Source organism: Vanessa tameamea, chromosome 15, assembly GCF_037043105.1.
Source record: "Vanessa tameamea isolate UH-Manoa-2023 chromosome 15, ilVanTame1 primary haplotype, whole genome shotgun sequence".
NCBI lineage: Eukaryota > Metazoa > Arthropoda > Insecta > Lepidoptera > Nymphalidae > Vanessa > Vanessa tameamea.
The window spans coordinates 7201298-7218219 of NC_087323.1; the positions used below are offsets into that span (position 1 = coordinate 7201298).

The 16922-nt window shown below is 30.6% G+C and overlaps 1 protein-coding gene across 1 annotated transcript in view; it reads right to left on the bottom strand.

Moving 5' to 3' along the window:
- LOC113399111 (uncharacterized) overlaps nt 1-4903 on the bottom strand; it is a 36627-nt gene extending 31724 nt beyond the window's left edge. The window contains exon 1 of the mRNA XM_026638149.2: nt 4378-4903. Within this exon, the coding sequence (XP_026493934.1) occupies nt 4378-4509 (132 nt within the window). The 5' untranslated portion in view covers nt 4510-4903. The remainder of the gene's footprint in view (nt 1-4377) is intronic.
- Nucleotides 4904-16922: the final 12019 nt, after the last annotated feature.

Sequence of the window (16922 nt, forward strand, 5' to 3'; positions counted from 1 at the left end):
CACAATGACACAATACGACTCTACATTTTTTTACTCTTGATCTTTTTGTTGTGATGCCTAAATAACTATTTAAAGCCGGTTTTAGTTTCTGGTACAAAATACAATGAACATTATTTAAAATACAAGATAGAACTTTTATTTATAAACATATTTTTAAATAAAATACACATATTTATAATAATCACTTATAGGCCCTTAAAGTACATAGTCATTTTTACCAGCCCTTTCATCCTTTTCGACTCTAATACAGATTTTTTCTTTTTTTAGGATTAAGATATCCTTTGTGCCTGTAGTTTTACTGGCTCACTCACCCTTCAATCCCAAACACAACAATACTAAATATTGCTCCTTCGAGACTGAATATGTAGTCAGTGGGTGGTACCTACCGGCGGCACAAAGACCTATCACCAAGTTAATTCATAGCTACCTACCAGCCTCTATGGTATAGACCAGAACAAAAACCGGTAATATAGGTAGAAATTAAATTAGTTTATTTTAATGAAAGTTTTATAAAAATTAGTGGTAGGGGTAGTCAGGACTTAGGCCTAAAAAATATGTCCTTCCTTGGAGTTCAAGCTTACAGACAGAGAGACAGACAGACGGAGACTCTAGACATAGACATCAATTTACAAGCTAGTGTTCCACACGAGAAACCTTTTTACGATTTATTTTATGCTAAGTTATTAATAGCATCATTCTCTTATCTAGATAGGTAGGTACGTTAAGATTTATTTGTATAGATAATTAATGTTACCAAACTCTTCCTCAGTTATATTAATTACACTAATTACATTAGTACTCAACTAATGAAGTAAATGAAACCAATGACGAATATAAAAAATATAATTAAATATATTAATATTAAACAGGCGTAACATTTTATCTATGCCAGATTAATATGTCGTTAAACAGATACAAATAATAATCAATACACGGTAATAAGTACATATATTGCTTTAATTGCCTTTTAATTGTATCGAGTAATCCATAATTAAATACCAGTATTTTATATTACTCATTTACGTCACACTTTTTTAGTAAATTTTAAAAAAGACCTTCCGAATTTCGAAATTTAAGTTACATTTCCACAATTCTATTGTGCTATCATTACTCTTAAACATCGTCAGGTATTTTGTGCTTCCTGACGCGCACTCACAATGTGAATAGAGGTACTATCCTTCCGCCCTTGGAAACATCACGAACGTCCCTTCAAAATAGAATAAAAAAACCTAATGCCGCGCTCATTGTGTTTAATCTTAGAAGCAGGTAGATGCGAACAAAAAAACGGTCCACTAAAAGTGAGGCGTTACGCAAAAAAATAAACGGAACGTGTTCATAGTGAGTACTAAGGATTATAAGCAGATGTCGAAGTTTGAAATGCGTTCGTAATGTGTGTGATATGGGTCTTATTGTCTGGTATATTACGAAATACGTTTAATAGATCTCATATCGATAACAGCATAAGAAATAAAGAAAAAAATACCAACACTTTTGTTAAAGAACAATTACATTTTTGGAATAAATTTAATTAAACCGAAACATTCTTTTGAAAAATATTTGCAATAGTTGAAGGCAATAAACATCCTCTTTTAGTATAAATATTTGAAATTGTTAAATTGACTCAAATTACGTACTTAACTGAAACAATGGGTTAATTTAGTCGGTATTTTCTTAAGAATGTTATGATAAGAATCTACGTCCAATGATTCATTATTATGTACATAAGTTAAAAACAAAAATATCTTGTTACACAAAAAGATCATTGTTACTGTAATGTATTGACAAAAACAGTTTCATAAAATCGAAACTTAATCTCTTAAATTTGAAAAATAAAATTGATTAAAAAGTAATAATATTAAAATTTCGATATTTTATTGCAGATTTAAGATTTTTTTATACTATTTTCTCATTATTGATAAATGTGTAAAACAAGGAGTATTAATAAACAAGGTATTACGTTTTTAATATAAGCATTATTTTTTCTGGACTGATAAAAAAAAGTTACGACTGAGCAGCGACATAAAAACTCAAATTGTCTTGCTTGACTCCCATCGTAAAATTTAAAAAGTTAATTAAAACTCAATCAAGAGTCTTATTAAGCCCGTAGAATAATACATTTAATCTCTGCGCTGGCAGCTGAGAGATATATTTTTGTGAACACTATAAAAATATATTTACATAAACATATTTAGTTTTTATTAAATATTAGGATGATTTTATTTTATTTTATATTGGAGTGTTGGATTTAATTGGCTAGCCATTAATGGCAGTAATTAATATTAAAAATAAAACTATTTTATCTTGAATATTTTTGCAATAAAACCGCATTCACGATCGATAAATTTCTAGGCTTCTAGACATGATACATTTTATCAGGTGGCACTAAAGATATAATAAAGAAGTCCCATTAAAAGACCACGTGGGCGATGTCGCAGGCGGCCGCTAGTCATATAAAAGGATAGTCGATACAAATTACATTTATGGAGGCACAGTTCCAATACAGATAACCGAGCAACCTGTTCGGAACGATTCAAATAAATAGCATAACCCGTTTAGATAAATCCTATCTGTAAATATTGGTAGATATAAATTGTACCGGCTTATCATTTACAGTGCGCCGATAAACATTTCTTACTTACATAATTGCGTTTCCTTCTGGTCTGGTGATAGTTTTTGTTTCATTGGGTATTGATTTTTTCAAGATTGAAGCCCCGACATATCAAAAGTGTCTAATGAATGATAATAGAATGTACGTACGCTAATGTAATTTTTTTTTTAAAATTAAATAATGTATTTGAATTCGACATGAAATCTATATAAAAAGCACGTTTTTGACATATTTGTGACAATCGATAAGTTTTGTTTAATTTTTAGAGCATATTTATTGTTTTTATTTAATCTATGACACAAAACGATACAAAAATTTTATCAGCATAAATCAAAACGGACCATTGCTTAAAAAAATTGTACTATTATAACGTCGCGGGTGAAATTATTTTTATTTGTTTACAACTCGTAGAAAGTTCTGGAGTGGAGAATAAAATGTCTTTAGGAAAACTAAATGTCTTTGAAGAAATCAAAATAAAGGTTGATCAGTCAATCGATTGAAGCGATGTTCATTGAACTTTAAACATTATTCTATTTAAAAGTTGAACTACTATTTAACGTTTCATACAAATACTAGGTTTTATATAATCTTAGTCGAAACATAGTGAAACGTTATAGCCATACAAGAAACGATTTAAACTTACAAAAATATCAGATGAATTTTAATGTTATTGGATTCAGCCTAAAATGCGTTGTATTTACCTACCTTTTTATTATATATTAGTGACCCACTCGGCTTTGCACGGGTGACATTTATTAATAAAAAAAAATGTTATAAATACAAATAACACCCTATAGCACTCCGGAATAATGTAGCTAGCATATGGATTATTTCCGTTCCGGAGATTACCTCTTACATACAAAAAAAAATTAACCTCTTCATAATTTCAATAGATATGTAAAAGTATTCTATTATAAGCGACGTGTCAATTGAACGGGGACACGAATATTGTAAGTTTTTTTAGTTATTTTTAGCAGAATTAACAAACGATTAACAATAAAAACAATTTTAGCGATATTTGTTGAATGCAATGGTGACACGCGAACTCTTTACTGATGAGAAGACATAAAGTGCAATGTTTATAAAGTGAAATCAATACTACATATGTAGCATAGATATACAAATTATTCTCAAATTATCTTGCTAGAAATCTAGTTTTATGTTATTATTAATTACGACTATATTTGGAATATCCATCGTAGTGGGTAGTCTAAATAAAATCACTTCAAGTATGTTATTATCTGTTTTATTAATTGAATGAAGGATTTCGAATATAATGTCGTGCAATGAATAGCGTGTTAATAATTCGAATGAGCTATTTTTATACAGTTTATCTAAATAAATAAATCTAGGATAAATTGGCTTTTGGCCACATTTTATTTATAAAGTATTTTCGTTGACCAAAGTAATGCCATTGGTACGTTTAAACCTTTATCGGGCTTATAGTTCGTTTCGGTTAAATTTATTTTTCAACGGCCGTCGGAGGATTGAAGTAGACCGGTGATTGATTCGAGGACAAATGAACAATCTATAGGTTCAAAGTTTGCATCTGTGTATGAAATTGCATTCAAATTGAGTTTTTATTTTCATGCCATTTTTATTGATGGCAATTTAAAAAATATTTTCGGATAATCTATTATTGCACGTTTTTCTGAACATATTAAAATTTGTATAAATGGAATTTATACCTAACTATTCTTGAAAACTAAGGGATAAAGGTCTTATATTTGTTTTTTACTTATTTTGATAGTATTTGTATTACAACCTACCTTTTGTAAGCATGTAGCTCTACACTGTGCTACTCGTAATGGTGATGACACTTCCTCTTCAGCTAGCACTCCAATCCAGGTTATAATCGCGGAAAACAAGGAAAAATTATATAATAACATTTTGGCACACATTCTCTTTGGTATCCCTCGTGAAAACTATTGCGATTTTTCGTCAAAGTTCCTCTCTTATCATAACCAGCACATAAAACCGTATGACGATGTTGACATAATAAAGTTTTAAGTCAATAAAACGTAACTTTATTCAAAACGTAAGTTTGGTAGCACGTTGAACATGATAAAAGGTCCAATAAAGTTTTTGAAATCCTTTACGAATGTTATGACACCGTACTCGATCAGCGTCGTAATCGATAACAAATTAAAACTGAACGAAAAAAAACAGTGTTGATTACGATAGCACACAAGAAAAATTATCTCCACAAGTTGAACCGTTCGCCTTTCAACATTTCCCGAGAGCCGACGCTACCGCGAGCGCGGTTGAAAGCGGACTAACCACCCCGCCTGAAGAAGCTCTGTTCCTCTCCCCTCTGATAGTTAATTTTTATGCCTTTCTCGCTCCCGCACGAGGGTTCCCCTCCTCTCCTTCACTCTCACTACAAAGTACACGTCCATGGCTACTACTACGTATGTCGCTCTCTCTGTTCACTCTACTAGTGCATATATTTTATTCTATCTCGTTTCATCTCGGGCGGTTTTACGTTGTTTTTCCTTGATGCAGTTTAACGGATGGGAATGTGGTGGTTATTGTTAGACAAAGACGGTGGTAGTAGAAATTTTAGGGTTGTTCAAAAGGGGTGACAAAGAATCGAGCTAATTCAGGGCTTGCGTTTTTATGGGAGTTCGGGCGGTTAAAAGTATCCCGCCTCTCTCGTTTGTTCAAGTTTATGGTTCTCGCGTCGTGAAGCCATATTAATAATATTAATGGCTGTCGTATCAACAATAACGCTATTCTGTTGTAAAAGACGTTTATGAATTTTTAATGTATACAAAATTATAAAAAGATTTATCTCCGACTTTTATTATAAATATGACTTATATTGCTGTATTTTATAAGTAATTGTCTTTGCTTAGAAGTTTTACGTTTAAAATGTTTAATGTAACAGCCTGCGAACAGTTATATGCAAAAGGCAGAGCGTTCGCGAAACCTGCAAAGGGATTAAATAAGAATACAGTGTACGTGACAGAACAAGCCTTTATACGAAAAGGCATTTTTCGTTTTCTTCAACATCTCCGGGCTGGCTGTATTCATCTCGCCGTCTTTAATCTCCCAGACTTTGTCTAGACGAGCCTGTGGACGACTGCACACAATTTTGATACCGACTATCTATCGGACCTACATCGTCGATCGTAAATTGATACTTTGAGATTTTTTTGCAGAACCTGCGGAAATACCTGCCTTTGTCTCAAAATGTTTATACAAAAACTTGTTTATGGTTTAATTTATATGTAGCTTTTTCAAATTATGTTTTCAACGTCCTATTTTACATTTAGATACAAAAAACTATATCCATCAAATATGTAAATTTCTAAAATTTACATTATTAATTACTTTACAAAAATAAATGCAAAATATTTTTCGATTGCTTATTTGATTGATTTTTTATTTATATTAATAATATCGCCTAAGGCCAGAAACATAGCAAACTTGCCACAGTTTATCAAATTTGATTAACATGTCACATTGATAATTTTATTTTAATAATAAATGTTTTTTTTTCTGGATCAACCTTTTTTGTTCTGCATCAATATATTATAAAGTTTTTTTATTCTTCCTATGGTAATCGATTATTGCTAGATATTGTATCGACGATATAAAATTGTATGTAACACGAGAAACATTTTATGTTTGTGTTTTTAACGAACGAAATCCGTCGGTAGTTTATTTACAATTGCAGACAATTATGAAAGGTTTATTGCATCGTAAAGACGGCTGTATTCAAGGGTGAAGGTTTTATAAATCTCTACATTAAGTTGCAAGGATCACTTGATGAAAAATATCGTTAAATTATATTTTTAAGTAATATTTATCGAGCATAGCTTATGATTAAAAAATGATTAATTTTGTTCCATCCATCCGACATACATGGTTATACTGACCGAATATAATCGACCTGAAGACTGTTTAAAATAAAATATATTTGAATTTAGAAACTGACGGGCCCAAAAAAATTATTATCTATCCGACTACAACATTAAGGAACGATGTGTTTTAGAGCAGAAATATTGTGTTTCGTATGTGCGTAACGAGATATTATTATTTTATATGAAATGTATGTATTATGTATCTGTTATATCAATAGCTGTATTAAGAAAGTCAAAATTTGATTTTTTACGTCAAAACTTTAAGATCGTGTGGTAAATAAAGTGTTTTTTTAAATTAGAATTATAATTTAAATGCTAATGTATTTATATTACTCTGTATTTGAGTGATATATTTTATCAATTATGCAAATGAAATTAAAAATCGAACGAAATCAGTGACTAAATTACCTCATTTATTTAATTTTCCGATTGATTTTTATTTCTAAATTTAAATTCTAAACGGTAAATGAATTGATATTCCATTATATGTTGTATATGTTGTTCTGTTTAAGCTTCCATATTTATTATCTTTGCACAGCTTAGAGATATATATGGGCTACTACATTATTGTTAGGGTACCGTAGTGAAATCCGAATTATTTCTATATTATATTCTCCATCAATTGCAGATAGCAATCATGTCAATGTGTTACCACCGTTTATTACTAAACACATGTGTAAGTTAAGATCACCACTCATCTCACTATAAACATTTCAACTATTAAAATGAATATAACCAATATTTACAATCCCTTATTAACTAGCTCACTAACCTTAACTTCGAGCAACATTATAAGTAACCATTAGTAAATTTAACGATAAATTAAAACAAATATACTTATTTATTGAATTGATATTAGATATGTTAATCGTTAAATATGTTTAACGTGTGTTCTAAGATCAAAAGTGAATCGTTAAGTCATTACTAAACTAGGTTTGTTCGTCGATCCTTTTTCACTCAATCGGTGTAGACCGAGAGAGTAGTCTTATGTTGTCATATTATCCTAGTAAACTGTCAGAGGATTTAATTATCAATTTTCTTTGTTTTTATTACATGGGTAAATACGCAAATGGGCCACATGATGGTAAGTGACCACTGCCCATAGTTCACATTGGTGCCGTAAGAAATTTTAACCATTCCTAACATCGCTAATGCGCCACCACCATCTTGGGAACTAAGATGCCTTGTGTCTTGTGCCTGTAGTTACACTGGCTCACTTAACCATTACACCGTAATACAATAATACTATGCGGTAGAATATATGGTGAGTGGGTGGTACCTACCCAAACGGGCTTGCACAAAGTAAATACGAAGTGCAAAGATAATTACAATTATTAAAAAATATGAATCTTAATAGTTTATAGGCATCAATTGAACAAAAACTTATCTACCCGATTCAGTCCAAAGATATTTTAGGAAATATATTGCTAAATCAATTTTTCAGTTAATTAATTATTGACATACGTTTCATTAATAAAATTTTCGATCTTTAATCTAGAGATCTGACACAAGATTGAATTTTAATTAAGGCCGTAAATAGCACCAAACTGCGAGCACACATTATTGATTATTGCATCAGTATATACAAATATACATATTAATACATCTAAAAGGTATATTTTTATAACATTTTAGCGTATCTTAAATCATATTGTTAATAACAAATGTCATCAGACAACGCTCCTGACTAATCGTGAATTATATCGCAAACAGTAATGAATTCTGCACACCTGAGTCTGCGTTCCTTAATCTTCATAATCCGAGTTATTGGCCGATTTGCGCAATAATTACTAAATTAAGTTATCTTACGTCACATATATTGTATTATTTTACGTAAATCTGACAATTCTTTTTCTCCCAAACGTTTTATGTTGTCATGTCATCCAAGTATCTGTAAAAATATTTCTTTTTTTTTTTTTTTAACTGTCTCGAATTTGTAAAAGCTTTTAATACTTGGTTTACAATTTAAAATAACAATATATTTATTTTATTTAAATGCAATTTTTTTTTAAACTTATTTGAGATAATTTAGATAATATGTTATTATAATTTGCATTCGTTTCGACGGAGTGCTCTAAAAGTTTAACGAATTGGATTGGAATTAGTTGTTTTACTTGCCCATTACATATAAAACCTATTTAATAGATTTTATCTTTTATTTATGGTAACATTATTTCTCGTGTAAAATTGATTTTAGGAATATACGATAGCCATGAAATTAAATGGCGAGCGATTAGAAAACATAGCTATTAAAAAAAGATCAAATGTAAATTTATAAATGAATTTGTCTTTACAATTCACTAATTTCTCGCTTGTGGATAGCATATCAGAGTCAATAAACATATATTAAAACTATTTGTGTCTTAAAATCGACCACCTTCAGCACATTATGAGAATATTTTTTAATCTTATAACATTTAAAAGTTAAGTACAAATTCGTAAAGTGAAACCCAGTATGTCCTTAACAAAGCCCTTTTTTCCTGTTGAGAAGAAAGTTCAGAATTTATTTTTGCACGCTAATGTACCTACAATTTGATATTTGTGAAGTAAAATCACACAACCTAGAGGTTCCTTCATCATCGTAAATTTTATTTTTAACAGTCACGTCACAGGTAATCCTAGTCTAGTGTGCTCCAAATTTAATTTTTACCTTATTTCTTTTTTTAAACAAATTAAGATATATTTATTTCATTAAAATAATTCAAAAGTTATTTGTAACATAAATTCTCGCATATCTAACGAATAAAAATCTAAATAAAAATGGGACAACAAAGTGTTATTCTGAAATCATATTCAAATTTTACGATGCCACCCAGTTATAGCTTCTTACTTCCACGTAACCCTATTAGGAATTTTATTATATCAATACGTGTATCGCATCAAACATTGTAACAAGAACAAAAAGTAATTAAACTTACATAAAAAGTAGGAAAGTTGTAGTTAAAATTTCTTCTCAGTTGCTTTTACATGTTGCTAACACCGCTAGTTGTCCATAAACTCTCGTGTGCTAGTGCTCGGACCGCCTCTTACAACTACTAATTAACTTCCTCCTTCTTCTAAACAACCCCTCTCAGCCACTTCCTTTCAACCTTAGATACAAATTGAAGTACATGTTTTTTTACTCTTTCCAAGTTTAGTTTATCCGGGGAATGATCATAAAATTTATCTATCTATGTAACTAAAATTTTCACTGTTTTATTTATTAACATTTTAAATAATTTAAATTTGAAATCGTCAACCGGGCTTTGTGTTAAGGCTTATACGCGTACTTTTATTATTATTGCTATTACAGTATACAGCGTCGTATAATATCTTGTGATTTTCTGAAATTTCTAGAACCTACTGTCATATCCTAATTGGTTCTGTGGAGAGTTTTGATCTTTATAATAAACCTTTCGAACAGAAAGGCGTTAAACATGTTTTGTGAAAATTATTCGTTTGTCTTGCTGTCAGAACTCTTTTAAAATAAATGTGATTATCAATCAAAATGTGTCCAAAATCAGACCATATTATCGTTATTGAGCCGAAATTAAGCTGATGTTCATATATAGGGTTATTGACCTCTGCAGTACAGCAATTTTGAATGTTTTTTTTTTTAAATAAAAGTATCGTTTCTTCTTTGTTATATCTATAAACTGTTTTGTGAACTAATCTTTAAGCTCTGCGCTAGTTGTTCATCTCCCCTCTTACTGCTAATTAGCTCTTGTCCTTTGTAACAAATTGCCTTTCTCAAATCCAATTGTTTTACATTTTTTATTACAGCTTATTTAAGAGATAAGTAGCCATTACGTTGAAAGAAGTTACAAAGGCTGTCAAAGAAACAAAGACAATTAATTTATAACTAATTATAAAATTAACATCGTTTCCTAATAAATTGTCTGTATATAAAAATATTTATTCAAAATAAAATTCATTAAGTACTTCTGGTGTTTTTGTTTATTTTTTGACCCGTCACTTAAACCGTTACAGTTTGGTATATAATTCTATATTGTATGATGATAATACAATCTATTTTGATAACAGATTTTTATCAATCTAATATCAGTAATCAGAAATTGTCTCGGTGTGATAAGGTCTATATACATTTTCATTTTCGACACACAGTTTTTCTTAGTAAATATAACGTATATAAAGTCTAATATAAATTTTATTAAAACGTAATGCCAGCTGCGTTACCATTGAACTATCGATGTATATAAATACAAGCAAAGATGAACCAGTAACTAAAACACATGTATCTTAACAGAAAATTGTGCTTTCAATTCGTGATACTATTTGATGTTTGAGTGTTTAACTTAATACCATGTATGTTTTTTAATAAGAAGAAGACTATTCAAGCCTACTCTTTAGCGAAATATCTCTTGACTTTTGAATGGACCGGCAAATGGGCCACCTGATTTAAAGTGGTCACCATCGCCCATAGACATTGGTGCTGTTAAAAATATTAACCATTCCTTACTTCGCCAAAATCTCCACCATTTTTGGGAACTAAGATGTTATGTCCCTTATGCCTGTAGTTACATAAGCTCACTCACCCTTCCAACTGGAGCAACAATACCAGGTATTGCTGTTTGGCGACAGAATATCTTATGAGTGGGTGGTACCTACCCAGACGGGTTTGCACAAAGCCCTACCACCAAGTAAAATTTTGATAGATAGTTAAACACGAACACATGTACCTACATAAAAACATAGAGATTTAGACCAAAAGTTACCCATTACACATAAAGTGCCAACTTAATAAATATTTAGCACATAAAATTGTTGTTTCTTTTATGTTACGGGATATAACAAAAATGTAAGTCCAGATTAAACTTGTAAGGAGTCTCTAATACTAGTCTGATATTATTTTACTTGGTCATTGACCTGACGACGATGTCAGCAACGTCACACATGAGACGGTACATTATTTCACCTTACTACTATTATAAATTCGAAAATTTTGTTTGCATATTCAGATAATTAATGATAGATACCTATCCCAAAACTAATGAACGTATTTAAATTAAACATGGTACATACTTGGAGCTTGCTTCGGAAAAGTACGTTAAGTATATAAATACGACGGTAAATAAATTATTGGATTTATTTATTTTAATCAATAAAAACAAACAAACTCGTCTGGGTATTAATTAATGTGTTCCGGTTTTAAGGGTGAGTGAACCAGTGTAACTTCAGGCTAAAGGGACATAACATCTCAGTTCCCAAGGTTGGTGGCGCATTTTTTAGAGCGCCAATGTCTATGGACGGTGGTGACCATTTATCATCAGCCTAACTATGCCATAAATAAAATATATATTAAAGCGAGACGAAATAGGTTAACAATTACGCCAATACATATTCTAATGATAAAGATATTATATTATATATTGGAAATAAACTATGCATGTTTTTACTGAATTTGTAACTGATATACCTTAAAGTTTAATTTTGTTATAAATTTTATCAAGATATTTTTCATATTTTCAACGAAAAAAGTAACATAAAGAAATAGTCTGGAAGAGAAAGCCGCTAGGGCTTCGTAATTTATTAAGAGAAAAATTGGGCTTCTAACTTCGCTGGCGTAGAATATACTAATTCTACACGAAGTAATATTTAATACAGTTATAATACTAAAATTTCTTGATTTCGAGCTCTGTGGGTTTTTACTGCAAATTTAAAGGTGATGGACTAAATTTTTGGGTTGGATTATTAAAGAAATATTTTTCTGTAAATAAATACTCAAGAACAAGCATAGAGTTTTGCAGTATTAACAGTCATAAGATTTTAATAGTTTAAATAATGGTTTTAGGTAGGAATATCTTTCTGGTTATGTTGATTTCCTTCCTATTTCATTGGTGGAAGAGAGCGAGGGAATAGAAAGGGTACTGGGTTTAGGTCACACAGTTCTGCTCTAGTATAATAGAATTTCCGGAGCAATTGACCAGCCAGTCTCCGTTGAAAGTATCCGATATGCCCTAACAGGAAGAGAATCAGGGGAATGTCATAATTACTAAGTAAAGTAACAAGCTCGTAACTGACCTACAGCTAGACAATTTCCTTCTTTTCTCTTAAGAAGACGAAAGGAACTTGTTCGCAAACGCGGATTTGAATTATACGTTAGGTAGTGTTGGCAACTGCCTCGGGCCCCGCATCGACTAAGAGCCTTTAGGTAGACTGGGTTTTGTTTTTTCAATTCATCGTTGATGCTACACATTGCTCCTATTTGAATAGGATGATGACATATCTTTTTAATATATCATTGTAATATAACACATAACAAAAAACCTCGAATCTATGAGTAAAATAGAACTGTGGTAGAAATAAAAATATGTTTTGAGAAGTTAGAAAGGGGTAAACGGGCCCAGAGACATGTATAGCCTAGGGCCCCGACATGGTTTACTCGACCACGTCTAAACGCTTCAATACAGGTTGATAAATATACCATTGTCAGAGTGAAATTCGACACAAGCTGGTTTTCTCACATTGGTTTCAATTATAAACACAATAATTTGTGTTTGCATACATAAGTTGAGTCTTAAATGTACCTGTGTTTTAATTTAGCTTTATATAAACATTACATTGTAAAAATGTTCATGAAACATATGTTTAATTTAAATTCTTGCGAATGCTGTAGTACTAATGAAACAAATGACACCCAGATATATTGAAATACCTAACACAAAAACATATAACAATTGCTTTAAGTAAAACAAGGTAGAAGTTTTAATTAAAGACCGTTTTTTAAGTATATATTTTAACATTCAACATTAAACTTTCATAAAGTTTAAACGTATCTATTTTGGTAACGATTTGTCCCTTGTAGTGTAAAAACATCAAAAAAATTCCATCACAAGGATTCTCCAAGGCATTCCTGTCTGAAATCGTCATCATAATAATGCATACTTTCGTTTATTTCTTTAGTCTCGGCATTTTTATTTTGCTCGTTCTTTCTGCTATGCAAGTACAGATGGCTCGTGGAATAGAGGCTGTTTTTGAGCTAATTTTTTTGTCGAGTTTTCTTATATATTTTGCATACTTCTTTTAAAAGTTGTTTTATTCATAAATGTATCATTCATTAAATGAATGTATGAATCAATCGTCAATAAGTGGTCATTAATAATCAATTTCTGTGTTAAACCATTTATTGTAGATATGTTTGCTATGTGAAAATTTAATATAAATAAATATAGAATTACATAAAAATAGGTTTCCCAAACCTTGCCTTTAAAAATATCCAAAATGTCGCCTAAAAATCTTCTATATTAATAATTTCGTGCAGGTCTACGATAGACCCTAGACGATCGAAATCCATCCACAATTACAGATCGTTAAAATATAATCATTTTTAGTCGACAACATATATCCGCAAAATTCGTACCATCGAGATATTTTTATATTAAATCCATGAAATTCAATGACATGACAGTTCAACGGGCGGACATGTTTGACGTTTCGGGTGCGTTCAGAACCCTGTGTAAAGAATGATTATTGTTACTTTTCACCACATTAAATGTAAAATATATATGTTTGATAATCATAACGTTTATAAAAATTATATGAAAAGTAAATGGTAACCCGTATTGGTTTAGTTTTATTTATTTCACAAGGTTTTTATCAAGTGACAAAATAACTCACACTAACTAACAGGGTCGTTAAAATAAAACTTGATATTTTGACACAATTTTTTCTTCCAAACAATATAAAGTCATCTTTTACGAGGTATGTTTTTTATTATTATTGTTTGGGAACAAAGAATTATAATAGAAAAGAAACTTCGTTTACTTTTGTATACTATTTGACACACCAATTAAATTTTTAGCTATTAGTAATATAACAATTAATACAAAACATAAAAAAGGAAGATAATTAATTATCATTTCCTAAATGTGAAACCCGAGTCGGAAAAAAAATTATTTTTATTAGTTTCATAGTACGCATTTTATTTTTAAAACTATAATATGTGCAAGAGTTCCGTTTAAATGAAAACTAAAACTACAGCCAGGGTTCTGTATGCATAAAATTTATATTCGTTTTCATTTCTTGAATAACTTAAATTTATTCACTGTTATTTCTATTTTTCGTTACTCTGTATTTAAATATAGAGTTGAAAAGATGGAACCGTAACACTAAGAGAAGGACAGAGCCATTCTTATTTAACATTTTTTTTATGTTATTATTTTTCTACTGAAATGAGTTTTGCATTTTTCATACGCATAGTTAAAAACAAAACAAGCTCATTGGTGGTTTGCAATCCGTCTTAAGGGATGTCTGGTTTTTTTTTAATTGTATCCTTTAACAAATGCGTACACAACAGACAATAGGTTCGTTTTGCAACGGTACCGTTAACTAACGGTTTATTTATTAGCATTTTTTTTCTTTTATTTGCAAACTTTCCTCTATTGTAGTAAAGGTTTCTATTTTAACTGTAAAGCTACTACGAAATAGTTGTTACGGTAGTTTTATTGCGAAAAAACGATATTGATATGCGGCTAAATAAAAAAATAAAACGTGGAATTCTCGACCGTAAAAATTAACTTTTCGTGTTCGAAACTTTAGCGAGTTTCGCCGCCAAGCTACCATTGTTTGAAGACAGAAGAGTTTCTAGTACAAAAGCGATGAGCGCACGTCGTTACTTCGATTAGAACTTTGTCAGTCTGGACGGTATAAGTTTGACTAGGGTGGCCACAGCTGGTGTGAAGACAATTTGTTCCTTATCTCGCTCAACTTACGTATCATTTTTGATTAACAGATTGATTGATTGTAAGTTTTATGTGTCACGTTAATATTGCTTTTTTATAAAATTTATGAATAAAGGTTAGTAGTCAAAATAAATGAATAGTCCATAAATGTCTCTCTGATAGTCAATTGCCTTATCTCCCTTACAGAGTGCAGTTTTAGTTTGTCCCACCACGTTTATCAAACCCACCCGCAGCGCAGCACTACCTGGGTAGGTTGATAAGCATGTGTCAGAATTTCACCCGACACATCCATGTTTCCTCACGATATTTTCATACACAAGTTGAAATATAACCCACAAAACGCTTGGCCGAATTTGAACCCATTCATTACTGATCAAGATCGACATGATCTATCGACTGGGCCTTCATGGATCTAATCAGTATTAGCTACGTTATTCCATACCTTAATATAATAACTAAAAAAATATATTTTTAGTTACATAGATGTTAATAGGCGCTCTGTAAATACAACTGTATTTGCACATCATCAAACCGCATGTTTACTTATTCATTAATTCGATTATTAATCATTAATTTGGATTTATTAATTGCTTACAATAATAGAAAACAATATAACAAATATAATGGAACAAAATCAATAATTATTATAAACTCTAAGCGGAAAAATTAACGACGATTTAAAACTTGGGGCTTGCAAGGCCGTCTGGGTAGACACTATCCACTCATCAGATATTCTACCAACGAGCATCTTAGTTCCTAAGGTTGGTGGCGCATAGACAATATAAAAAATGGTTAATGTCTCTTACAGAGCCAATGTCTATAGGCGATGGCCTACTATCGTCGTACCTATATCATAAACATATACAAGTTTATTGCTTACTTCCTTTTTAAATATTAATTTTACACACATAATATCTTCAAAAGGTTATCGCAATTTCATATCGAGTTGAACATCTAACACCTATTCTTAGAAATACATGTGAAAAGGAGAAAATGGAGACCCTAAAGGTGCTGTTAATTTTTTTTTAAAGTATATGAAATAAAATTATGAACAAGAAACTACATTATTTATATCTTTATTACGTTTTCGTCCAGAATAAGAATCAAATTAAATTAATCCGTATCGTTGTGTTTGTACAGTAATAATTATATAAAATTAATGCACACAAAAAAAATAATTTGCACATTTATCGAATAAAATAAATTGACGAGCAACTTCAGCAAAGTAAATACCAAATGTATTAACACTTAGATAATGCTCAAGAATACATTGAACCCTGATCCTTTATAGATGGCTCGGAATACGATGGCCGTCAGTAGCCGTAGCTACTTGCTCGGTATCGTTCGCTAACTTAAATGAGTTTCCTTTTATTACCCCGAGAGTTAACCAAAAGGATCTTTGTGTTTATGATTCCGTTATAAGTTTAAAGAGATTGCAACGGCCGGAGTCGAGTTTTTAATTTTTTTTTTATAGAAAGCGGTTCTCTTTCTTTGAAATTTTTTAATAAGTAGCTAACTTCGCTCTCGTAATAAGAATACATGAACCGAGTAACTTGTTTTTAAGTATTTATTTAACAAGGAACTGAAGTAGGTTCTGTACCATAATATAAATTGTTTCTGCTACAAGAATTCTTCCGAACTTTCTGAATTTTGTAAATTTTGACTTGCGATTTAATCTTTTCCGTATCAAAGATTAAATCGCAAGTCAAAATTTAATATATAATTTAAGGCTTGTTTTACACTTAAGAAATTTTCTTCCATATA